The 23,539-nt window shown below is 39.8% G+C and overlaps 6 protein-coding genes across 10 annotated transcripts; 5 read left to right on the top strand and 1 right to left on the bottom strand.

The window, feature by feature from the left end:
- Window positions 1-45: 45 nt before the first annotated feature.
- Window positions 46-2,119, bottom strand: LOC111446688 (tropinone reductase homolog). Its single transcript, XM_023085616.1, has 5 exons — window positions 2,029-2,119; window positions 1,757-1,964; window positions 1,458-1,674; window positions 348-460; window positions 46-271 (listed from the first exon to the last, which is right to left on the bottom strand). Exons 1-5 carry the CDS (start codon window positions 2,106-2,108, stop codon window positions 80-82), a joined length of 810 nt encoding a protein of 269 aa, XP_022941384.1. The 5' UTR covers window positions 2,109-2,119; the 3' UTR covers window positions 46-79.
- Window positions 2,120-3,291: 1,172 nt separating this feature from the next.
- On the top strand, window positions 3,292-5,572 carry LOC111450381 (heparanase-like protein 1). Its single transcript, XM_023090471.1, has 10 exons — window positions 3,292-3,500; window positions 3,583-3,619; window positions 3,706-3,892; window positions 3,974-4,122; window positions 4,213-4,449; window positions 4,534-4,723; window positions 4,830-4,955; window positions 5,037-5,136; window positions 5,219-5,301; window positions 5,347-5,572. Exons 1-10 carry the CDS (start codon window positions 3,354-3,356, stop codon window positions 5,570-5,572), a joined length of 1,482 nt encoding a protein of 493 aa, XP_022946239.1. The 5' UTR covers window positions 3,292-3,353.
- A 622-nt stretch (window positions 5,573-6,194) lies between these two features.
- Window positions 6,195-10,121, top strand: LOC111461581 (LRR receptor-like serine/threonine-protein kinase EFR). The gene is made up of 2 exons (XM_023105195.1): window positions 6,195-8,903; window positions 9,749-10,121. Exons 1-2 carry the CDS (start codon window positions 6,260-6,262, stop codon window positions 10,081-10,083), a joined length of 2,979 nt encoding a protein of 992 aa, XP_022960963.1. The 5' UTR covers window positions 6,195-6,259; the 3' UTR covers window positions 10,084-10,121.
- Window positions 10,122-12,090: 1,969 nt separating this feature from the next.
- LOC111452049 (L-type lectin-domain containing receptor kinase S.4-like) lies at window positions 12,091-18,388 on the top strand. Of its 2 annotated transcripts, XR_002712077.1 has the most exons (3): window positions 12,091-13,647; window positions 13,735-14,515; window positions 18,375-18,388. XR_002712077.1 is itself a non-coding variant. In XM_023092578.1 (2 exons), exons 1-2 carry the CDS (start codon window positions 12,265-12,267, stop codon window positions 14,395-14,397), a joined length of 2,046 nt encoding a protein of 681 aa, XP_022948346.1. In that variant the 5' UTR covers window positions 12,091-12,264; the 3' UTR covers window positions 14,398-14,666. The 2 variants fall into 2 exon arrangements, 1 of the variants encoding a protein (XP_022948346.1); XM_023092578.1 differs by lacking the exon at window positions 18,375-18,388 and having other exon boundaries at window positions 13,735-14,666.
- Window positions 15,805-22,519, top strand: LOC111452070 (aspartic proteinase PCS1-like). Of its 4 annotated transcripts, none has more exons than XR_002712079.1 (5): window positions 15,805-16,026; window positions 16,142-17,142; window positions 17,229-17,854; window positions 19,648-19,873; window positions 19,976-20,285. XR_002712079.1 is itself a non-coding variant. In XM_023092613.1 (5 exons), the coding sequence occupies exon 5, from the start codon at window positions 20,889-20,891 to the stop codon at window positions 22,236-22,238; it is 1,350 nt and encodes a 449-aa protein (XP_022948381.1). In that variant the 5' UTR covers window positions 17,115-17,572; window positions 17,743-17,854; window positions 19,648-19,873; window positions 19,976-20,336; window positions 20,729-20,888; the 3' UTR covers window positions 22,239-22,519. The 4 variants fall into 4 exon arrangements, 2 of the variants coding, with proteins under 2 accessions (XP_022948381.1, XP_022948372.1); XM_023092613.1 differs by lacking the exon at window positions 15,805-16,026 and adding an exon at window positions 20,729-22,519 and having other exon boundaries at window positions 17,115-17,572; window positions 17,743-17,854; window positions 19,976-20,336; XR_002712078.1 differs by having other exon boundaries at window positions 15,805-17,142.
- On the top strand, window positions 19,608-20,114 carry LOC111461414. Its single transcript, XM_023104961.1, has 2 exons — window positions 19,608-19,873; window positions 19,976-20,114. Exons 1-2 carry the CDS (start codon window positions 19,608-19,610, stop codon window positions 20,112-20,114), a joined length of 405 nt encoding a protein of 134 aa, XP_022960729.1.
- Window positions 22,520-23,539: the final 1,020 nt, after the last annotated feature.

Raw genomic sequence — 23,539 nt, 5'->3', positions numbered from 1 at the left:
ATAAATTATTGAATGAAAATGGTAAATTTTCTAGTGGCATCTTGACACAGATAGACCAAACAGAAGGGTTTGAAGGATTTCAAGCATTGGGGATGGGGAAAGCGTTCACGGTGTGGCCACCATCAACATACAAAACTTGTCCAGTAATATAAGACGCTGTTGGAAGACACAGAAAGGCAACCATTGAAGAAACTTCATGTGGCTCCCCAGCACGTTTGAGAGGTGTTACTGACAGCATGTGGTTCATTACTTCTACATGGATCGGATCATCCTGATGAAAATGGGACAAAGATTCAGCTATAAGTTTGTAGAACCCAACCAGGATGGATTTGAATTGAAATTCTTACGGTGGGAGGTTTCACAAAGCGAGTTTTGATGATCCATGGTGCCACTGCGTTTGTGCGGATGTTGTCTTTGGCCCATTCGCATGCTAAGTTCCTTGTGATTTGGTTTATGGCAGCTTCATCAACAAATCCATTGTAAGAACATACTCTAAATATTGAAGATTAATTTAAATTTGTAACCGTCCAACCCTACCGCAAGTAAATATTGTCCGTTTTGGCCAGTTACATATCATGTTTCGTTCCCATTCACCCTCTTGGAGGCCAGTAACCTTGTTAAAGATCACGTGTTTGTTTAGAGTTAGTATCTGATTAAATATCCGCCAGCATCCGTGTTAAAGATCACGTGTTTGTTTAGATTGCTGTCAGTTTCTAAATATTTTTTTGTATTCTTTCTATATATATAGAGCGTTCTCGCTTTTTATTATATAATCTTCTTATCAACCATTCAATCACTCATTCTTTCACCGACATACCATTTGAAACTTGACTCTGATATCATTTTGTAACATACTAAGTCCATTGCTAGCATTTATTTTCCAGGCTTTCCCTTTTGATAATATATGCTAGAAGTGGGTTTTGTGTGGTTATAAATGATATCAGAGCTAGACAATAAGCGGTGTGCCCACAATAACGCTCGCTTTCCCTTTTGATAATATATGCTAGAAGTGGGTTTGAGTGGTTATAAATGATATCAGAGCTAGACAATAAGCGGTGTGCCCACAATAACACTCGCTTTCCCTTTTGATAATATATGCTAGAAGTGGGTTTGAGTGGTTATAAATGATATCAGAGCTAGACAATAAGCGGTGTGCCCACAATAACGCTCGACCCCAAGAGTATTCCTCACTTATAAACCCATGATCTTCCACTAAATTAACCAATGTGGGACTCACTCCCAATAATCCTCAACACGGTGTGCCTACAATAACGCTGGACCCCAAGAGTGGTGGATTGTGAGATCCCATGTCGGTTAGAGGAGAGAACGAAGCATTTTTTGTAAGGGTGTAAAAGCGTTTTGAAACCGTTAAAAGGAAAGCTCGAGTGAGAAAATCTAAAAAAAAATAATATCTACTAGCTGTGTGCTACTTATCGGTGAATAAAATTGTGGGTTACCTTTGGATGCAGCGTATGCAGTAGATAGTGGAAGCGACATCGAGCCTGCAACAGAGGACATGAACACAATGCTTCCATTACCAGAAGCTTTCATCAAAGGATGAGCGAGTTGGCTAAAATGAAACGACGCTTCAAAATTGGTACTCATAACACTCGAAAGCTCTTCCTCCGTAACGTCTTCGGAGTTCTTGTACGCCCATGTCCCAGCATTATTCACCTGAAACACCTCAAAAACAGAGCTTCATACTAAAACACTTACACATCCATTATGAACACACCATTTTTCTCATTTTCGTTACCAAAATGTTGAGGCTTCCATTGAACAGAGACGACACGGTTTCCATCAGCTGCATCCTCTGTTCTCTGCTATGCACATCGCACACAGACCCACTTACATTGAACCCCATTTCTTCCCATTCTTTCAGGCATTTGTCCAAATCCCCCTGGCTTCGCGAGCATGTGTGGACAGTGGCACCAAATGCTGCAAGCTCCTCCACCGTGGCTCGCCTGAAATAAATGGGTTAGAACAGAGACACCAAAAGGGAAAGGAGGAGCTGGAAATTATGAGTACCCAATGCCGTGGGTTCCGCCGGTGACTAGAGCAGTCATCCCCTGAAGCGACCATCTTTGATCTCTGTCGGTGTTCGCCATGGCTGCTAGGATTGATTAAGATATGGAGTTTGGGTTAGACCCATTTTAATACTCACTCACTGCCCTTTGGGCAACCACGTGATTCATGCTTTGGGCACCAAATTGAATGAACACATAACTCATTCCCATATTTCTATCTTCTCCCCCCTTAAATTAATCTTAAAATATAATTATCAACTCATAGAGACAATCCACCCAAACTTTAATAAAAAATTCCTTAATTTGATATATTAATGATTTATCAACGAGATTCTTCGTTTGGTCTTATTTAAGTTGCACGAGTTTGATTCAATAATGGAATACATAATCTTTTTGACTTGTGTTCTTGCTTTCATCCCTGTTAGATGATGAAAGTCTCCCATCTGCTCATTTAGGGAATGATCATGGGTGGGTTTATAAACAAAGAATACTCTCAATTTTGGGTCATGATGCAAGAATGGGAACAATTATGGTCGATGGAAACTCAACAATAGCATAAACCGTTGAAATTTTTTGTTTGTTTGATTTTGGATATTTGGCCTTATGATGAATGTCGTTAGTCCAAGCTTTATGTTTGGGATGGTCATGCATCGACGCTCAACTTGTGAGAATATATATGAAATCGAAAAAAAAAAAACTTTATTAATCAATTTTCTCTTCTTTATCGTTCCAAGATTTAACTCTTCCTATACTTAATAAAGCAGTTCAAGGTTTGACGGTTTGCAATGCATAATTAATCTTTTTGTAGCATATTGTTTCTTCGTAAAAATCTACCCTAATTTACTCGGGGCTGACTTCAAGGGAACCTGTCACCCACCCATTTCAAGCAATCGAAGGTTCGCTATTTGACTTTTCAGTGCGTTGTTTGTATATGGAAATGCGAATTAACTAAGCAAAGGGATATATGGCACAATCAACAAAAACAATACTTAATTAAGTATTGAAGTTATGAAATTCAACCCATTCAAACTCACCATATTTGAATTTTAATGCATTACATAAATTTACCGTTTTTGAAAGCCATTAATGTTAGGAGAGTTAAAAAAACAAAAGTTACTATGAGTATATATAAACTCTGTTCCTTCCATTTGTTTTCATCGCTCTGTTCTTTCAATCTGAATCTCGAGGGTTGGATATTTCTTTTTAGGATTTGGGGATCTGTTTTTTGATTCAATAATGGGATACCAAATCCTTTTGATTTGTGTTCTTGCTTTCGTCCCAACCATTTTAGGTCGTGGCACAATCATTTTGGGTCATGACACAACAATGGGTACAATTGTGATTGATGGAACCAAAACGATAGCAGAAACAGATGAAAATTTCGTTTGCTTAACTTTAGACATTTGGCCTCATGACGAGTGTCGTTGGTCCAAACTTTGTGTTTGGGATGGTCATGCATCGATGCTCAACTTGGTGAGAATATACATGTTCATCAGAAAAAAATACAATTAATAGTATTTTATTAATCAATTTTTTTTTTTCTTTATTGTTCCAGGATTTAACTCTTCCTATCCTTAACAAAGCAGTTCAAGGTTTGACTGTTTGTAATGCATCGATAATCTTTTTATAGCATATTGTTTCTTCTAAAAATTTACCTTAATTTGCTCTCTATCATTAGCTTTCAAGTCGGTAAGGATTAGAGTAGGAGGTACTTTGCAAGACAAATTGATCTATAACGTCGGGGCTGGTTTCAAGGGAACCTGTCACCCATTTCAAGCAATCGTAGGTTCGTTATTTGACTTCTCAGTGGGATGTTTGTATATGGAACGGTGGGATGATTTGAACAACTTTTTCAATAATACCGGGTATGTTCTCTTTATTTTATTAATTTTTCTTGCTTTCTTTTCCCCTTTTGAATACTGAAACTTCTTTTAATCCGACGACAGAGCGATTGTGACTTTTGGCTTGAATGCTCTGTTGGGTAAGCACAATACAAAAGGAATTCAATGGGAAGGAAAATGGAATTATAGCAATGCCGAGGCTCTTATTCAATACACCGTAGAGAAGAATTATAAAATAAATTCATGGGAGTTCGGTAAGCTAACTAATACTAGAAGTCAATTGTTCTCGGTTGATTTAATGACCATAATTCATGCGTACTGAGGCATATGCCACCACTACACAGGCAATGAATTGGTGGGACGTATTAGTATTGGTGCAAGTATTACTGCAGCACAATACGCAGAAGATCTTCTCAAGCTTCGAGAAATCATAGATCGTTTGTATAATAACTCCCAACAAAAACCTCTGATTGTTGCACCAGGTGCATTCTTTGATGAGGCATGGTATGATGAATTTGTTAGAAAAACTGGACCAAAAGCTGTCGATGTTCTCACTCATCATATATATAACATGGGTGCAGGTTTGACTACTGTTCTTGCTACCATTCTCGTTATATGTATCCAAACTGTAATATGAGTATTGAGAACCTGTTTTTGGTTTGTAGGTCATGACCCCAAATTGATTTACAGATTCGTTAATTCTACGTATCTTTCTCAAGTATCAAACACATTTGAACAACTCGAGAATGTAATTCAAAAGAATGCCCCGTGGGCTGCGGCTTGGGTTGGAGAAGCGGGTGGAGCCTATCAGGGTGGAAGTCCTCATCTTTCCGATACATTTATCAATAGTTTTTGGTAAACAACTTTGGTTCACCTTTTTTTTTCCTTATTAGGATTTTCCCCATTTGAATATGAAAGAAAAAAGAATGCTCGGGTTTAAAGAATGACTTGAATGTATTAGGTATTTGGATCAGCTTGGGATGGCTTCTTTGTACAATACGAAAGTATATTGTAGGCAGACTTTGATCGGTGGATTCTATGGCGTCCTCAAATCCTCAACTTTACTTCCTACACCAGATTACTACGGGTAATCAAATATCTCTTCTTCTTCTATCTTTTGATCATAATATTTATACAAACTCTCACTTCCTTTGGTATTTTTTATTAGTGCACTTCTCTTTCACCGACTTATGGGGCCGGGAGTTCTCAAAATTGACAATAAGGTGTCTTCTGACCTTCGTAGCTACGCTCATTGCTCAAGAGGAAGAGTAAGAAGTCATTTTTAGAGTTTAATATAATAAACTTTTATTTGATATCATCCATTGATTCTAATTTATTATTTTCGTGTAGTCGGGTGTGACCTTACTTCTCATCAATTTGAGCAACACAACTAACTTTTTAATCACCATTCAAAATGACATGAACATGAGCTTGCGTAAAAGCAATACTCGGACAAATGATTCTCATTTAAAGGATAGACAAAAAAGAACAGCTTTAAGAGAAGAATATCATTTAACTCCAAAAGATGGTCTACTTCGAAGCTCCACGGTACTCTTAAATGGAAATCCATTGGAAACTACAAAAGAGGGAGACATACCAAATCTTGTACCCGTCTACCGTCAGAGCAACTCTTATATACATATTGCTAGTTGGTCCATTGCTTTTGTTGTCCTTCCTGACTTTGTAGCTCCCGCCTGCAAGTGATTTCATTGTAGCATCTTGTAAGCACCTAAATACTCGATGCAACTATGAAATTATGAAATGGTAGAACTGAAATGCAATAAATTTTTATGCTTTCTTTTCCGAGTTGCTTATTGTTACAATAATTTGAAAGATGATTCGAGCCTTTAGTTAACTGGAGAATTGAAAATAAAAACTTTAAGAGAAGGTTCGAAAGGGAAAGTCCAAAAAAGACAATATCTACTAGGTGGGTCGGTGGGCTTGGGCTGTTACAAATGGTATCAAAACCAAATACCGAGCGGTGTGCCAGAAAGGACGCTGAGCCCCAAAAGAGGTGGACACCGAGCAGTGTACTGACGAGGACGATGGACCCTGAAGGGAGGTGGATTATGAGATCTCGCATCGATTGGAGAACGGAACGAAGCATTTACATAAGTGTAAGAAACCTCTCCCTAACGCGTTTTAAAACATTGAAGCGAGTCAAGTCAAGCAAGTCAAGCAATAAGACAGTTTAAGTCGTCCTTAGCTTTCATGAATTTCATGGAATTTATGACATGTTGCTATCAAATTTATGAACATATAAAGAAAAAGATTCAATTTAGAATAAATTGTTATTTGTTAGTCTCCCCCCATTTCATACTCCACACCATATAGATTCTCAGCTTCAACTAACTTGATGAATCTTTAGCTTAATACAAGCACTTTCCATCCATGGCTTCTCCCAATTTCATAACCTTTGTCCTTTGCCATTACTTTCTGTTTCTTCACTATTCTCAAGCTGTTCTTCATACTCCCTTTGACAACAACACTGATCAGGAAGCTCTGCTTTCATTCAAATCTTCACTCATTGACCCACATGGTGCCTTGGATTCTTGGCATCCAAACAGTTCCTTCTGCAAATGGCTTGGTGTTCTCTGCAACCTGAAAAGGCGTCGAGTCATCAGACTCCGACTTGAACATCGCTCGCTAGCTGGACCGATTTCTCCTCACCTCACCAACCTTTCGTTTCTTCGCCGTCTTGAGCTTCAAGGGAATAACTTCTCCGGGAGAATTCCACCGGAGATTCATAGCCTCTTTCGGTTGCGAGTTTTGAACTTGAGTTCCAACAGCCTTCATGGAACCATTCCACCATCTTTGAGCCATTGTTCGATGCTTCGTGTCGTTGATGTTTTCGGGAATGAGCTTCGTGGTAGAATTCCATCAGAACTAGGTAGCTTATCAGCACTTTACGATTTGAATCTCGGCCGAAATAACTTCTCAGGAACCATCCCTTCTTCATTTGGTAATCTATCTTCTCTCAACAAGTTGAATGTAGTTACAAATAATTTAGAGGGTCCAATCCCAGATGAACTAGGTCGTCTCAATCGACTCTGGTATTTACATCTAGGAGATAACAAAATCTCCGGCAATTTTCCTGCTCAACTGATGAACATTTCTTCCTTGAATATGCTTTCTTTACCAAAGAATCAGTTTTCTGGTGAACTTCCATCTAATTTGTTCATAGCACTAAGTAATCTTTCCATTGCGTTTTTTGGAGGAAACATGTTTGATGGCCAAATCCCTGAATCACTTTCTAATGCCTCCAAACTCGAAAGATTTGACCTATCAGTTAACCAAATTTCAGGAGAAATTCCTTCATTTTGGAAGCTAGAAAGGATTCAGGAACTGAATCTTGAAATGAACTACCTAACTAGCCATGGAAAGGAAGGTCTCAACTTTATTACTTCACTTATCAATTCAACTCACCTGAAAATGTTGTCAGTGGCCACAAATTTACTCACGGGACAGCTTCCTCGGTCCATTGGAAACTTGTCAGCTCATATTTCTAAGCTTCTAATGGCAGAAAACCAATTTAGTGGAAGCATCCCTAGTGAAATAGGAAACTTGGGTGGCCTCATTTCTGTATCTTTACCTTCAAATTCCTTCACAGGTAACATTCCTTCTTCATTATCAAACCTCAAGAACTTGCAGGTGCTATCATTAGAATCAAATATTCTGTCAGGCTCCATCCCTGAAACGTTTGGTAATCTAAGTGAGCTCTCTCTGTTTTTAGTCAATGATAACAAATTAAGTGGAAAAATTCCTCTCAGTTTAACAAACTGTGAGCGTCTACTCGTATTTGATCTATCACAAAATGGGTTGAGCGGGAACTTACCAAAGGAGATCTTTAGCTTCCCAAATCTTTTAGAATTCAACGTTTCAGTCAACAACTTGACAGGTTCTTTGCCTTCTGAAATTGACAAGCTATTGATGGTTCAATTATTCGATGTCGCCACAAATCAACTCTCCGGAGCCATTCCAGACACCATAGGAAACTTCTTGAATCTTGAGTACTTGATCATGTCTGGCAATTCTTTCGAAGGACCAATTCCCAGTTCATTGGCCAATTTGAAAGTGGTAACTCTCATAGACATTTCATCGAACAGGTTGTCTGCAACAATCCCTTCTCTTGATGACCTCCAATACCTCCAATACTTGAACCTCTCTTCCAATAAACTACAAGGAGAAGTACCTAAAAGTGGCATATTTCTCAACATATCAGCCGTATTTCTATCCGACAACCCCGAGCTTTGCGGCGGCATTGCTGAACTTGGACTACCAAAATGCTCTGTTGGCTCAACTGGCAAAAGAAAAATTGGGAAATTAATTGCAGGAGTTGTTGCAGGAGGAATTGGTGCATGCCTCGCAATTGCTACGGCTTTCTTGTTCTGGATAAGAAGGAAACCAGTGGCGAAAATGGACACAGATTTGAGTTTATTGGAAGGGGTTCATAGGGCATATTCATACTACGAATTGAAACATGCGACGGGAGACTTCGCCCATGAAAATCTAATCGGAAAGGGGAGCTTCGGATCCGTTTACAAAGGCATAACGAGAGACGGAAACTCAATCGCCATTAAAGTAATCGATTTAGACCATCGAGGTGGAATGAAAGGTTTTGTTAACGAATGTGAAGTTCTCAGAAACATAAGGCATCGGAACCTGGTGAAGATCCTGAGTGCTTGTTCCAGTTTGGATTTCAAAGCATTGGTTCTGGAATTTATGCCGAATGGAAACTTGGAAACCTGGCTTCACGGAAGAGGAGATGGGCGATCAGAGCGATGGCTGCCTCTGAAACAGAGAATAAACATAGCGCTAGACGTAGCGGCTGCAATGGAGTATCTTCACGATGGATTCGAAACTCCTGTAGTTCATTGCGATCTGAAGCCGAGCAATGTTCTTCTGGATGAAGACATGACCGCCCATGTTGCTGATTTTGGGCTGGCAAGATTTCTTCAAGATCAAGGCGATTCTACGAGCCATAGTCAGAGCATTAGTAGTGGGCTAAGAGGTTCCATCGGCTACATTGCACCAGGTAGTCTTTTATACTAGACTAATCTATCCTCGTAGATATTCAAGATTTTTAAAACGTGTCTCATGTGTAAAGGGTTTAACCTTACTTCAATCAGTATCTTGCACCATCTGATGAATAGCTCTAATAGCAGTGAGCTTGAGCTGTTACAAATAGCATCAGAGTTAAGACACTGGACAATGTGTCGGCAAGAAAGCTGACTTCCAAAGGGGAGAGGATTGTGAGATCCCACGTTGGTTGAGAGGGGAACGAAACATTATGAGTGTGTGTAAACCTCTCCATAGTAGACATATTTAAAATACTATAAGGTTGACGACGATATGTAATAGGCCAAAGCGGACAATATCTGCTAGCGATGGGCTTGGATTGTTATAGCTGAAGTCCGCCGCTAATAGATATTAACCAAAGTGCTTTGGCCCGTCACTTATAGCCATCAATTGGATTTTAAAAGGTGTCTGTTAGAGAGAGGTTCCACGCTCTTATAAGGAGTTGTTCACTCCCCTCTCTCTCTCTCACAGATGCATTTTAATAACCGCAAGGCAGACAGCGATACATAACGAGCTAAAGCAGACAATATCTGTTAGCATCATACTTGAACGGTTATAAATGGTATTAGAACCAAACACCAGTTGGTGTACCAGCAAAGACGCTAGCCTCAAGGGGTGGATTCTAAGATCCCATATAGGTTGGAGAGAGGAACGACTACTTCTTATAAAAGTATAGAAACCTCTCTCTTACAAACGCGTTTTAAAAACCGTAAAGCTAACAGCGATATATCTGTAGACTTGAGCTGTTACACTTTCTTTCTTTCTATTGGGACTTCCATTACACCTCCATTTTTAATACAGAGTACGGGTATGGCGTTGGAATATCAAGAAAGGGAGACATTTACAGCTATGGAATTCTTCTTCTGGAAATGCTAACACAAAGAAGCCCAACAGATCAAATATTCAGTGAAGAAACGAACCTACAGAGATGGGTAGAAGCTGCTATTCCAAACACGGTGATCGATATTCTAGATGAAAGATTAAAAGAACTTTGCTTTCATATGAACACAATGGATCATCTCATTAGTATTTTGAATCTAGGTTTGAAATGTACAAATGAGTACCCAAATGAAAGACCCGAAATGAAAGACGTGTACGCAACAATCAAAAGGGTTCAATCCTCGCTATTCAGCTAAGCGTTATTCGCTATCTCAAGATACTCAATTGACTTTTATAAAAAAGATCGTGAGTTTATAAGTAAGAAATACTATCTGTATTGATATAAGACTTTTCGAAAACTTATGCGAGATCTGACCGTTAAAGATCTTTAGTCAAATTTGATTCGTGGAATCCTGATTCAAATCATTACGTAATGGAAAAATGAATCATAATATTTTATAATTTCTCTTTATTATGATTATTATTTTAATTTTAAATTATTTTGGAAGTAATGTAGCGTTTAGAATTTGTATTTATTTAATGTTTAAAAAATTATTTAAATAAAATAATTTTGGTGCAATAATATATTCTTTTAATAATGACAAAAGCTTCTTCTTACAAAAGGAAAAAACCGTTGACTCGAAAGTCCACTCAAGGGACAAATTAAAGTCAAGTTTGGAAATATGACTTTGGAGTGCTCCATTTTCCTTTATTGGTAAATTGTTTTTTAATTATAAAGTTGTAATTTAATTTATCGAAAAAATGGTTAAATAATAAAAAAGACCGAAATTATATTAATACATTTAAAATAGTAGTAATCATATTTAGTAAGAAAATAAATTTAAAATAGAAATAAAATGGTCTGCACCCATTGAATTGTTTTGACAAAAAAAAAGTCAAACTTTGCGGAATAAATTGAGCAACTTGGAATTAAATTATAAATTTGATTCGTCAAATCCCTTCTAGATTAATTTTCGGCTAAAATAAGATTCATTTTAATAAAGCAATAATTAAATTCTTTTAAGTATTATCAAATCAATCTTATAAAATCATAAAAATGAAATTAAATTTATAATGTAATTAATAATTATTAAGTAAACAACAATTGTGGTGACCGGGAGCTAATCACGGTCAGTTTTGGGGAAAAGCACGTGGGAGTTTGACTTGTATCCTAGGTTAAAAATTATACTCCCAATGTCATTTTTATCTAATAATATTTATACCAGTCCACTTCCACGGCAACTTATCGGGAGAGATTTTCACACTATTATAAGCAATATTTTGTATGTGAGATCTCTAGCCAAACCCACGTCCGTAAGAGAAGGGAACAAAATATATAATGAACCAAAGCGGACAATATTTGCTAACGGTGTGCTTGAGTAGTTATAGTTTAGGTTTATGTTGTTTTGTTGAATGTGACTCTCTCCTAATGAACCTGAAGGTTAGGATGGATATATATATTTTTTTGTGATTTGTGTTGCATGTTCGATTACGTGATGAACGTGATAGATGTGCATGTATTTAATATGTAATGTGTGGATAGTCAGTTTGGGGGGATCTCATTCATATGTGTGAATGACATGTCGTTAAGTAGATCATGAGAGTGTGCATTGTTAGATGATGAAAGTCCCATGTGGGCTAATTTATGGAATGATCTTGGGTTTATTATAATCAAAGAATACTTTCTCCATTGGTATGAGGCGTTTTTGGGGAAGCCAAAGCAAAGCCATGAGAGCTTATGCTCAAAGTGAACAATATCATACCATTGTGGAGAGTTGTGTTCGTCTAACATGTGTAAGATCCTACATCGATTAGGGTGGAGATAGAGGCGGTGTGCTAGAGAGAACGATGGGCTCTAGAAAGGGGTGAATTGTGAGATCCCACATCAATTGGAGAAAGGAACGAGTGAGACAGGGGCGGTGTGCCAGAGAGAACGATGGGCTCCAGAAAAGGGTGGATTGTGAGATCCCACATCAATTGGAGAAAGGAACGAGTGTCAGTAGGGGTGGATTGTGAGATCCCACATCGATTAGAGAAAGGAACGAGTGTCAGTATGGACGTTGGGTCTCGAAGGAGGTAGATTGTGAGATTCATTAGCCCGAGAGGAGAATGAAGTCCCGAAGGAAGTAGATTGTGAAATTCATTAGCCCGAAAGGAGAACGAAGTATTGTTTATAAGGGTGTGGAGACACGAGTGTACTGATTGGGTATGAATTGTGATGGATTAGCTTGGCTAGTGGCCCATTTTAGAGGTCCATCGCCTTCTTCACTCGTCCACTTCACATTTGTCATTTACTCTCATTTCTCTTTATCTATTTCTTTCTGTAGCGTTCAATTCAACAAAATCTGCTTGCCATGGCACTACTTATCCCCCAATCTTCACCAAATTTCTTCAAAATTCGCACCATACCCTTCTAGATCGCAATCCTTCCCTTTCCCATGGCCCAATTCTTTCTCCTCTGTTTCTTCTTTCTCCTCTTCTTCGCCGCCCCCGCCGCGTCGCAGCAGCTCTACTTCGCCGGATTCCACGACGCCGCCGCTGCAGCCAACTTATCTCTCACGGACATCGCCAAGATCGAGCCGAATGGAATCTTAAAGCTCACGAACGACACCAGTCGACTACAGGGTCATGCCTTTTATACCTCCCCTGTTCGCTTCAAAAACTCCTCCGACGGCAAAGCTTTTTCCTTCTCCACCGCTTTCGCCATCGCCGTCGTCCCCGAGTATCCAACCCTCGGTGGTCATGGCCTTGCCTTCACAATCGCACCCTCCAAAACCCTCCGTGGATTACCCAGTCAGTATTTAGGCCTTCTCAATGCCACCGATGTCGGGAACTTCTCGAACCATCTCTTGGCTGTCGAGTTCGATACCGTTCAAGATTTCGAGTTTGGCGACATCAACGACAACCATGTCGGAATCAATCTCAATAATATGGTCTCTAATGCCTCTACCACAGCTTCGTATTTCGTCGACGACGGACCCACCAAACAAAACTTAACCCTAAAAAGTGGGAGGCCAGTTCAAGCGTGGATCGATTATGATTCCTCTGTAAATTCCCTCACCGTGGCGCTTTCACCGTTTTCGACCAAACCCAAGAAGCCGATTCTGTCGTTTAATGTAGATCTCTCTCCGATTCTTCACGAGTTTATGTATGTTGGGTTCTCCGCCTCGACAGGGCTTCTTGCGAGCTCTCACTATGTGTTGGGATGGAGTTTCAGTATGAACGGCGCCGCCCAGTCTCTGGATCTTTCCTCTTTGCCGTCTGTTCCAGGTCCGAAGAAGAATCACACTGGTTTCACGATTGGGGTTTCCATTACGGCTGTTTTAATCGTGATAATAGCGATTTGTGTAGCTGTTTTCATCATTTGGAAGATAAAAACCGCGGACATAATCGAATCATGGGAGCTCGAAATTGGCCCTCATCGGTACTCTTACAAGGAGCTCAAGCAAGCGACTAAGCGATTTAGGGATAAAGAGCTTCTGGGTCGCGGTGGATTTGGGAAGGTTTATAAAGGAACTTTACCAAATACGAAAACCCAAGTGGCTGTTAAGCGAATTTCTCATGAATCGAAACAGGGTTTGAGGGAATTTGTGTCGGAAATTGCTAGTATTGGTCGGCTTCGTCACCGGAACTTGGTTCAGTTACTGGGATGGTGTCGCCGCCGTGGCGATCTGCTTCTGGTTTATGAGTTTATGGCTAATGGAAGCTTGGATAACTACATTTTTGATGAGCCGGATGTGATTTTGAGCTGGAATCAGAGGTTTCGGATCATCCAGGGCGTTGCCTCCGGTCTTTTGTACTTACATGAAGGCTACGAACAGGTTCATAAATCAAAAAGCTAGTTGTTCGTGAGCTATTAAGTGACTGTGAATTTAACTGTTTGTTCATGTCTTTTTTTTATGACATAGGTGGTTCTTCATAGAGATGTGAAGGCCAGTAATGTTCTGCTGGACAGCGAGATGAACGGGAAGCTCGGCGACTTCGGCCTTGCGCGGCTGTACGAGCACGGGGCGAATCCAAGCACTACGCGGGTGGTCGGAACATTGGGATATCTGGCGCCGGAGCTTCCCAGAACAGGGAAGTCCACCACAAGCTCAGATGTATATGCATTTGGCGCACTGCTACTGGAAGTGGCCTGCGGACGGCGGCCAATCGACCCGAAAGTGTCGTCGGAGGAATTGGTGCTGGTGGATTGGGTATGGGAGAATTACAGAGAAGGGAGATTACTGGAAGTAATGGATCCAAAATTGAAAGGAGATTTCAATGAGGTTGAAGCTGTTATGATTCTGAAATTGGGGTTGTTCTGTTCGAACGACACGGCGGCGGCACGGCCGAGTATGAGGCAGGTGGTGCGGTTTTTGGAGGGAGAAATTGGCGTTCCCGACGAGATTTCAGCGCCGAGAGTGATGGAAGGAGGGAAGAACAGTGAAGGGTTCGATGCTTTTGTGAATTCGTTTGCTTCTTCTTCGTTTAACAAGTTTAGCACCAATTCGTTGACTGGAAATCGAGATATGGATATGAGTTTTGCTTCTATTTCCACGTCTCTTTCGCTTCTAAGTGGCAGAGACTGATTTGTAAACAGCAAAAACAGGTCCAAGTGAGCAAAAAACAGATCAAACAGCTCCAAGGCAGCCAAAATCAAGTCAAAAAATTACGTTTTTCTTTGTTTGATCTGTAAAAAAGATTGGGGTCCTCAAATTCTTAGTTGGTGATGTAACATTTAAGAAAAGTAATGGTTTGTGTTCATGAGTCAAGAGTTTAATGGGTTTGACTCTGTTTCCATAAGTTTGGCCCACATTTGAATGAAATCCTCTCTCATTTCTATGTGGGTTACCACTGCTCTCAAAGTTTCAAACCATGTTCTTCAAGCTCGTAACTCTGTGGTCAATGATGGTGGCCTTAGGTTCAGCTTCTTCTTAAAGTCTCTGCAAGTCAATCGCTTGATGGGCATGCCCATCATAACCTCAAACAAGCCCATCGTTAACAATATTGTCTATTTTGACCGGTATCGTCTCACCGTCAGTTTCAAAATGCATCTATTAGAAATAAGTTTTCATATCCTTGTAAAAATTGTTTCTTTCCCCTCTTCATCTAATGTAAGATCTCACAATTCGCTTTTTTTGGGGGCCAGTGCCATCACTGACACACTGCTCGATGTTGGACTCTAATACTCATTTGTCATGACCCAGCCTCCCTTGAGGCTTATGGAGCTCTCAAACAGCCTCCCCTTAATCGAGACTCGACTCCTTTCTCTAAAGCCCTCGAACAAAGTACACCCTTTATTCGACACCTTAGTCACTTTTTTACTACACCTTCGAGGCTCACAATCTTTGTTCGATATTTGAGAATTCTATTGTCATGGCTAAGTTTAGGACATGACTCTGATACCATGTTAGGAATTACAAATCTCCACAATGGTACGATATTGTCCACTTTGAGCATAAGCTCTCGTGGCTTTGATTTAAGCTTTCCCCAAAAGGCCTCGAATGTATTCGTTTACTTGTAAACCCATAATCATTTCCTAAATTAGTGAACATGGACTCACTCCCAACCATCTTTTAAGAGAAGGGAAGTCTGAAAGGAAAAATTAAAAAAAGTACAATATCCCGGTGAGCTTGAATAGTTATATGTTTAATTTTCAACCGTGTGTAGTGCACGTTTTTTTAAAAGTATTTATTAATTAAAATTTCATATTATTAGCGGCACTCTAATGGTTGATTAGTATAACTTCCATTTAAATCTCGAGATTATAATTTGGCATGGGATAAGGAAGTAAAAAATATTGTATTGAAATAAATAAAAATATAATTTTTTTAGAAAAACAAAAATGACGTGGATTTATATAATTGTAATTGTTTGGATTATTCAAATGGAAGACATGCGGATGGCGACAACGTATAATAATTAATGCTAATTATTTATTTATAAATTAATGTAATGTAATTAGCTGAGTAGTTAAAGGCTGAAAGCGTAAATTCCACGCTCTAACAAGCGGCGGCGCGTTCGCTGTTGAAGGTTCCACGCAATTTACTTTAACCTTAATTCTTTTCGTCTGCTGCGAATCTCTCCGTCTCTCCATTTTACTACAGCACTTAAAAAGGCGAAGCGTTTCTGCAATCTTGGCATCCTTTCTTACGACCATTTTTGGATTCTTGAAGCTTCTTGGCGTCCGTTTATTTATGAGCATCGAATTTGAATCGGTAATTTCAATCAATTTCTTTACCAAACTTTATATAGTTAGGGTTTATTCGGTAAAGGAGTTCGTGCCATTCGTTCGATTGATCGATTGATGGGATCGAGATCTCTGTGCTACAGATGCAATGGGTTCGATATCCTAGATTCGGTCTGTTGTCCTGTTTCCGGTTGAGAATTCGTTGAAGAATTTGGGTTACCGCCATCTCTATTTCCGTTTGATCGTCGATTTCCAGCTATTGCGATGTACCACGACGACGCTTCCGACCCAGACCCTTTCTTCGTTCCGAGATTGCGCCGCAGCGGAAGAAACAGCGAGGATCGCTCCCCTTTCAATCGTATCATTGTTCTACGCAATCCTTCTAATGTTGGTGCTATTAGTAATAATGATATTGGAGGTGGAGGAAATTATGAGATTTATTATGATGATGGTACCGGGGCTAGCCTGCGCCCTTTACCTTATAATATATCCGAGTTCTTGATGGGATCGGGGTTCGATCGTCTTCTCAATCAATTGGCGCAGCTGGAGGTGAACGGGGTTAGCCCATTGGAACAACCACCGGCTTCTAAGGCTGCAATCGAATCGTTGCCTGTGGTTAAGATTCTTGATAGTCATGTGCCTATGGAATCGCATTGTGCGGTCTGTAAGGAGCCATTTGAGCTCGACTCTGAAGCTCGAGAAATGCCGTGTAAACATATTTACCATTCGGATTGCATACTTCCTTGGCTTTCTATCCGGAATTCTTGTCCTGTTTGTCGGCACCAGTTGCCTACCAACAGTGGCAGAAGCTCCCCTGCGTCTGCTGAAGAAGTTGTTGGATTAACAATTTGGAGGCTTCCGGGTGGGGGATTTGCTGTTGGAAGGTTTACTTGGGGTAGGGAAGCTACCCAACATAACCTTCCTGTTGTTTACACTGAAATTGATGGTAGTTTTAGTACCACCAGTGGTGTTCCAAGGAGGATTACATGGGCGTCGAGCCGAGGAAGATCAAACGAAGGTGGTGGTTTTCGTCGTCTTCTACGCAGTTTCTCCTCCTTTTTTGGGAGGTTTAGAAGTTCATCCCGTCGTTCTAGTTCGGGACCTGGTTTAATATGAAGGAGCTTCTCTGCTACGTTAATTAATAGACGCTCAAGGAGGAATAATCACCCTATGGCGTCCAAGTCCGAGGCGAACTATAAGTTTCCTTCTTAGTTATACTTACAGAGAGGTTGAATTCCCACACCATGTACTCACTTTAGAAATTGCAAGCGACACGGAATGCATAACGGTCCTTTGGACAACGTGTAGTATGTCCAATTTTTGTTTTACTAGGTGTATATAAGCTATACATCAAAAAAGAAATACAGGATTCAATAACATATATGTAGTTGACTGGAGAAGTTTTTGACACTGTGGGAGACATGTATATGTAGAGAAAGATAGGGAAGGGAGAGGGCTGTACAATCTGCCTGATCAACGGTTTTTGGCAGTTCAAATATTTGGTTGTCTGTTGCTGTTTGAGGTTAGAAGGATGTTTAGTAGCAATGTAACCTTGTAACTTCACTGCAAGGCAGGTCTTATCCTTAAAAAATACGAAAATATACTGTTTTTAGTATGTCTGTATCGTTACCTTTCATGGTTTCAAGTTAAGATTCCTCTGTCAGACATTGTTCAGTGGCATTCGTGATTCTTAAGGAACTTTTATTGTCTGTTTGAGCTTACTCTCATTACGTCTTTCTCACAGATTTCATCTCACTCAGGAACTCTTATCCCACCTTTCTGTTTCTGGAGGATCCAACCTCTTTAAGGAAGGCAGATTGACAAAGCTGATAGGGTGGGGATAATTTAATACTCAGGTATGGTCTCTTTTGTATTATTACATTGAAGAACTTTTCATTCAGGGCCATGGGTGGAGATTTTTGTTTATAACAAGTTGATTAATGTGCATTATTATCAAACCCATGCTGGTGTACTCGAATAGGCTCTTGGCTCTAGAAAAAGCTCAAGTTTTCATTGGCTTTCTCGTTTGAAACCTTTATGCACATTTGTATGTTGGCCACCCACATGCTTGTCATCTTTTTCTTTTGATATTTGTGTCTGTTTGCCCCAGCCTACATACAACTTAACTATTCCCTTGAGACAATCGTCTAAGCCCACTCTAGTTCACCAATATACTTGATATCATAAATGTAACGTTGGGATTGGGCTTGGACTTTTACAAATAGTATTAGAGGGTGAATTGTGAGATCTCCACATTGGTTGGAGAGGGGAACGAAACATTCTTTATAAGGGTGTAGAAACCTCTCTCTAGTAGATGCGTTTTAAAACTATGAATATCTGCTAGCGATAGGATTTAGTTGTTATAAACAGTATCAGAGTCAGACATTGGACAGTGTGCGGACTTGAGTTGTTATAATAAAAATGATTTCTTAATGTAAGGATGCCAGTTGAATGCATGTGCAACTTCAGGAGTTTTCTAACTTGATATCAAAACCAAATGTAGCTTTATTCCAAGTGTCGTTTCCTTTATGCTGCCAATCAGAGGATACCAAAGTGCTTTCTTTGTTGTATGAATTGTCAGCACAACAGCCTGTACTCCTTTTCCATGGTTGATTGCTGGGAGAATGAATGGAAGTTTATTCGTTTTGTTTGGCATAAAAGAAGTAAGTTCATATGTCTTAGAGAACTTTTTCGAAATTTGTGCTGATTCCTGTCTAGTCATGCCATCAGCTGTTGTTGTAAGCCAAGCTATGATTGTTGGAATTTTGTACTGATATCGTAACGTAAAGGACAGAAGGCTCATCCAGCCAGATCAATATGAACCGAGGAGCTCTGTTTTGTTATTGGAAATGGAGGTTCTTTGTATGATGCAAGATGAAGGCTTTTCATGTCTTCTACCATTTGGATTTTGGATTTTGTCTGTGAGAAGAGACAAGAGACTGGACAATGCACTCCACTCGGAAGTGCAAAGGATGTTTGGATTTACTTACCCATGTTTCTTTGTTTGGTTCTCTAAGTTGGAGTTCTTGACACGTTTTTCCACTCTGCTTTTGTCACTATGAAATGGATTCGGGTTTTTTTTTTTTATCGAAGTCCACCCCTAACTGATATTGTGATTCTCCTCAAGATTTCAAAACGTGTCTACTAGTGAAAGATTCTCACACCCTTAGTTTTCCTCTCCAATCAATGTGAGATCTCACACCCTTGATTTTCTTTTTCAACTAACGTGGGATCTCACAATCCACTCATTTGGCACATTGGGCTACCGTTCGATAACTGGTTTCAATACCATTTATAATAACTAGCCTCACAGTTTTGTTAGGGAGAGTTTTTATATCTTTGTAATCTTTAATTAATGCTAGATTTATTTTTCGATTGGTAGAGCTTTTTTTTTATTTAGCTATAAAATGTATTAACTTTCCAAAAAAATGACACTATAAAATCCAGAAGGTGGGCCATCCTTATCCACACAAAACATCAGAGCCTGAAGTCGGACAAAGCCTTATCCATAGTTGATCTCCAAAACATCTCTTTATCCATATTCAATCCCATTCTGACCATCAAAATATAAGCGCAAAACCTCGATCCATTCAGTCATTGCCTTCGATCATGGCGTCCTTATGTTCATTTCCACGCATTTCTTCTGCAGATCCCATCAAGCATCTCGCCGCCGCCCCCTTTCCGCCGTCCAATCACCCGATAAGACCATCGGCGTTGTCTCTCCGTCAAAGCAGCCGCAACCAGAAAAGAACTTCTACGATTGTCGCCGCCATCGGAGACGTCTCCGCTGACGGCACCACGTATTTGATCGCCGGCGCCGTCGCTGTGGCTCTCGTTGGTACCGCCTTCCCTATACTCTTCTCTCGCAAAGACCTGTAAGCAAAATCTCAATTTCTCCTATAAACCATTTGTTCATATTGAACTCATTTTAAAAACGCCGTTTAATACCGCTGTTTGAATGGTCTGGTCCTCCGTAGGTGCCCGGTATGCGACGGCGCAGGGTTTGTCCGGAAGTCGGGGGCGGCGCTGAGGGCGAATGCCGCTCGTAAAGACCAAGCTCAGATCGTTTGTTCTCGTTGCAATGGCCTGGGCAAGCTCAATCAAGTGGACAAATAAATTACTTTATTTTATTTTATATTTTCCGCCCTTTCCTAATGTGACTGTAATATAATATTAAAATATATTATAAGTCTATGTACCTTGAGCTTATAATATATTTTAAAACCATACATTGTACTAAAATCTCATGATTTTAATTCAGAAACCTTCCAGTTATTAATTTAATGATTTTGCTGATCTGGCAGGCAATATCCACGTGTCAACTCAACGTTGACTCTGGTTCGGCGACCCATTTACTGACTATTTCTTTTCCACGTGTTATTTTCATCAAAATATATATTTATAAAATAAAAAATTATAAATTCAATTAATATTGCCAAAAATAATAGAGTTAAATATGTTGCATTCTTTCACTATAATTATTATTTTATTATTCAATGAATTGAAACACCTAGGTGTCCTTTTCCAATAATTTCCCCAAATAGGGTAGCCAAATTGTACATTTAATTTTAATTTTAAAACAATTTATAGCCTTCTTAATTACAAATTTATTATTTTTAAATTTATTTAACTTTTGATTTTGAATTTAATAGATCTATTTAATTATTATTTTTTGGAATTTATTGATTTTCTTTTAATAATTGGTCTTTTTTATTGTCGGATCTTCGCAGGGAAGAAGTTTCTCAAAGGATTTCAAAGATTTTATGAACAATCTGTTCTAATAAACCAAAACAGAGCACACGAATTTCCTCAGATTCATTTCACTCTGCTTCTTCCGACAGCCCCAAAAAACTTGGAATTCCAATTTTCTAGGAAGCAAAGAAGAACAAAATGAGGGATTATTGTATAAGTTTAAATCCCTTGAACAACCCATTTCTCAAATATTGTTTCTCTTTCTTCTTAATTTCTCTGGTTTTTGTCTTTCAAAATCCATTACTCTGTTTCTCATTGAACCCAGCCCTTATTTTGCCCCTCAAAACCCAGGTGATTCCGCCTGAATCCGTCCCGCGATCTCCCGACAAGCTCCCTTTCCGGCATAACGTCAGCCTTACTGTCTCTCTGACTGTCGGAACGCCGCCGCAGAATGTCACGATGGTCATCGACACTGGCAGCGAACTCTCATGGCTCCACTGTAACAGATCACAAAACTCCTCTTCTTCATCTTCAACATTCAACCCAGTCCAGTCCTCTTCGTACACTCCTATCCCTTGTTCCTCCTCCACGTGTACCGACCAAACAAGGGATTTTCCGATTCCGGCATCGTGTGATTCAAATCAGCTCTGTCACGCTACTCTGTCTTACGCCGACGCCTCTTCTTCAGAAGGAAATCTCGCCGCCGATACGTTTTACATCGGAAATTCCGGTATTCCAAATGTCGTTTTCGGCTGTATGGATTCAATTTTCAGTTCCAACAATGAAGAAGACTCCAAAAACACCGGATTAATGGGTATGAATCGTGGATCTTTGTCTTTTGTTTCTCAAATGGGTTTCCCCAAATTTTCATATTGCATATCGGAATATGATTTTCCCGGTTTGTTATTACTCGGAGATGCCAATTTTTCATGGTTGGCTCCGTTGAATTACACTCCAATGATCCAAATATCCACGCCATTGCCGTATTTCGATCGAGTCGCTTACACGGTTCAATTGCAAGGAATCAAAGTTTCCAACAAGTTACTTCCAATACCGGAATCGGCCTTCGAACCGGACCACACCGGCGCCGGTCAGACCATGGTCGATTCAGGCACACAGTTCACTTTCCTTCTGGGGCAAGCTTACACCGTTCTCCGAGACGAGTTCCTGAACCAAACCGCCGGTTCGCTTCGTGTTTCCGAGGATCCGAATTTCGTTTTCCAAGGAGCCATGGATCTTTGCTACCGAGTTCCAACGAATCAAACCCGTCTCCCGCCGCTGCCGGCGGTGACGCTGGTGTTTCGCGGCGCCGAGATGACAGTTACCGGCGACCGTATTCTGTACAGAGTGGCCGGAGAAATAAGAGGGAACGATACGATTTATTGCTTTACATTCGGGAATTCAGATCTTCTGGGCGTTGAAGCGTACGTGATTGGGCATCTCCATCAACAAAACGTGTGGATGGAATTCGATCTGAAAAAATCGCGGATCGGGTTGGCGGAGATCCGGTGCGATTTAGCGGGTCAGAAATTGGGCATGGGCCTGTAATGTACATGACCCGGGCTCATTTGATGGAAGCGTTTTAACTATCGGGGTGGGCTCAGCACTTGATATTCATTAAAATCTAACGGGCTTTCGTGTGTAGTCGTAGGTCCATACTGTTATGGTGGTCCTTCAGCCTTTAATACCGTCCGTGTGTGGGTCCCCCTTACCATCTGTTTTATTTAAAAAAAAAAAACAAAAATGAGTTTGATCTGACGGGTGTAGTGCGTTTGAGTGAGCTGCGATGTCGCCACGTGTAAGAATAGATTTTCTTTTCTTTTTTTCTTTTTCCGCCCAACACATTTTAAATATTCATGAAATATTAATTATTTATATAATATGTTTTTTTTAGACAATATTGTAAGCGTGACACCAGCTACCTTTATTGAAAAATTAATCAATTTCGTCTGAGATCCACATCGGTTGGAGAAAGGAACGGAACATTTTTTATAAGGTTTGGAAACCTCTTTTTCGTAGACGCGTTTTAAAAATCTTAAGAAGAAAGTTAAAAAAGGACGATATTTGTTAGCGGTAGACTTGGGTCGTTACATTTTGCATATCTTTTGTCAATTTACAACCGATAAAATTGCAAATTGTAACATGATCGTACCAAACAAAGACCGTTGTGATTGTTAACGAGCAGTTTACCCACTCTAGAATCATTGCTAGGGAAGGCAACCACCTCTTAATTGCAATAGTTAATAGTGTCCGACATAATATGTCCTTACACCGGATAGATATTGTTATGGATGGACACCAAGAGTGGCAAGTGAGGAGCGAGTGGGCGGACGCAATTATCGATCCAGACAAGGAAGAGCTATGTGTACAAATTTACAGTAAATGGATAGAAAGGGACGTGATTTGGTATGGTTGTTGAAGTTCCAAATTGACTAGGTAAGAGACACTATGTTGTTTCTATCACTCGATGCCTAAGATCAATTGTATAGAGCTCTTTTTCAGTATCGCCAACAACACCCTCGTCGTCGTTTTCATCAAACCCTTCAAAATTGATGTCGTTCAAATCATACCAGGACAAATAATCAGCGTTTTATTCGTGAAAGTTTATAGGCTAAAAGAATATTTAAATTTATTTTATATTTGAGACGAATTTATACATTTATTATGTTTTTTTTTATTTAAGAAAAGGAGTTTATTTTAAAAAGAAATTTAGATATTAAACAAATGGAAATATTATAGTATCACACGCAATTAGCTTCCAAACAAAGTAATTTACTGTTTAGTACCCACCCAAAAGGGCAACGCTTTCGTTGAAGGACCAATAAACCAAAGCCCAAATCCGTAAAACG

Source organism: Cucurbita moschata, unplaced genomic scaffold (genome assembly GCF_002738365.1).
Source record: "Cucurbita moschata cultivar Rifu unplaced genomic scaffold, Cmos_1.0 Cmo_Scf00001, whole genome shotgun sequence".
Taxonomy (NCBI): Eukaryota; Viridiplantae; Streptophyta; class Magnoliopsida; order Cucurbitales; family Cucurbitaceae; genus Cucurbita; species Cucurbita moschata.
The sequence above is the reverse complement of the archived record's forward strand: the minus strand, read 5'-3'. Positions and strand labels throughout refer to the sequence as shown.

Coding starts and splice junctions, on each gene's coding strand:
- LOC111446688 (XM_023085616.1), bottom strand. CDS start 2,108: ATGGCGAACACCGACAGAGATCAAAGATGGTCGCTTCAGGGGATGACT. Junction 1,965..2,028: donor GGCGGAACCCACGGCATTGG/GTACTCATAATT, acceptor CATTTATTTCAG/GCGAGCCACGGTGGAGGAGC. Junction 272..347: donor GCTTTGTGAAACCTCCCACC/GTAAGAATTTCA, acceptor CATTTTCATCAG/GATGATCCGATCCATGTAGA.
- LOC111450381 (XM_023090471.1), top strand. CDS start 3,354: ATGGGTACAATTGTGATTGATGGAACCAAAACGATAGCAGAAACAGAT. Junction 4,956..5,036: donor CCTACACCAGATTACTACGG/GTAATCAAATAT, acceptor ATTTTTTATTAG/TGCACTTCTCTTTCACCGAC. Junction 5,137..5,218: donor CTCATTGCTCAAGAGGAAGA/GTAAGAAGTCAT, acceptor ATTTTCGTGTAG/TCGGGTGTGACCTTACTTCT.
- LOC111461581 (XM_023105195.1), top strand. CDS start 6,260: ATGGCTTCTCCCAATTTCATAACCTTTGTCCTTTGCCATTACTTTCTG. Junction 8,904..9,748: donor CATCGGCTACATTGCACCAG/GTAGTCTTTTAT, acceptor TTTTTAATACAG/AGTACGGGTATGGCGTTGGA.
- LOC111452049 (XM_023092578.1), top strand. CDS start 12,265: ATGGCCCAATTCTTTCTCCTCTGTTTCTTCTTTCTCCTCTTCTTCGCC. Junction 13,648..13,734: donor TACATGAAGGCTACGAACAG/GTTCATAAATCA, acceptor TTTATGACATAG/GTGGTTCTTCATAGAGATGT.
- LOC111461414 (XM_023104961.1), top strand. CDS start 19,608: ATGGCGTCCTTATGTTCATTTCCACGCATTTCTTCTGCAGATCCCATC. Junction 19,874..19,975: donor CTCTTCTCTCGCAAAGACCT/GTAAGCAAAATC, acceptor GGTCCTCCGTAG/GTGCCCGGTATGCGACGGCG.
- LOC111452070 (XM_023092613.1), top strand. CDS start 20,889: ATGAGGGATTATTGTATAAGTTTAAATCCCTTGAACAACCCATTTCTC.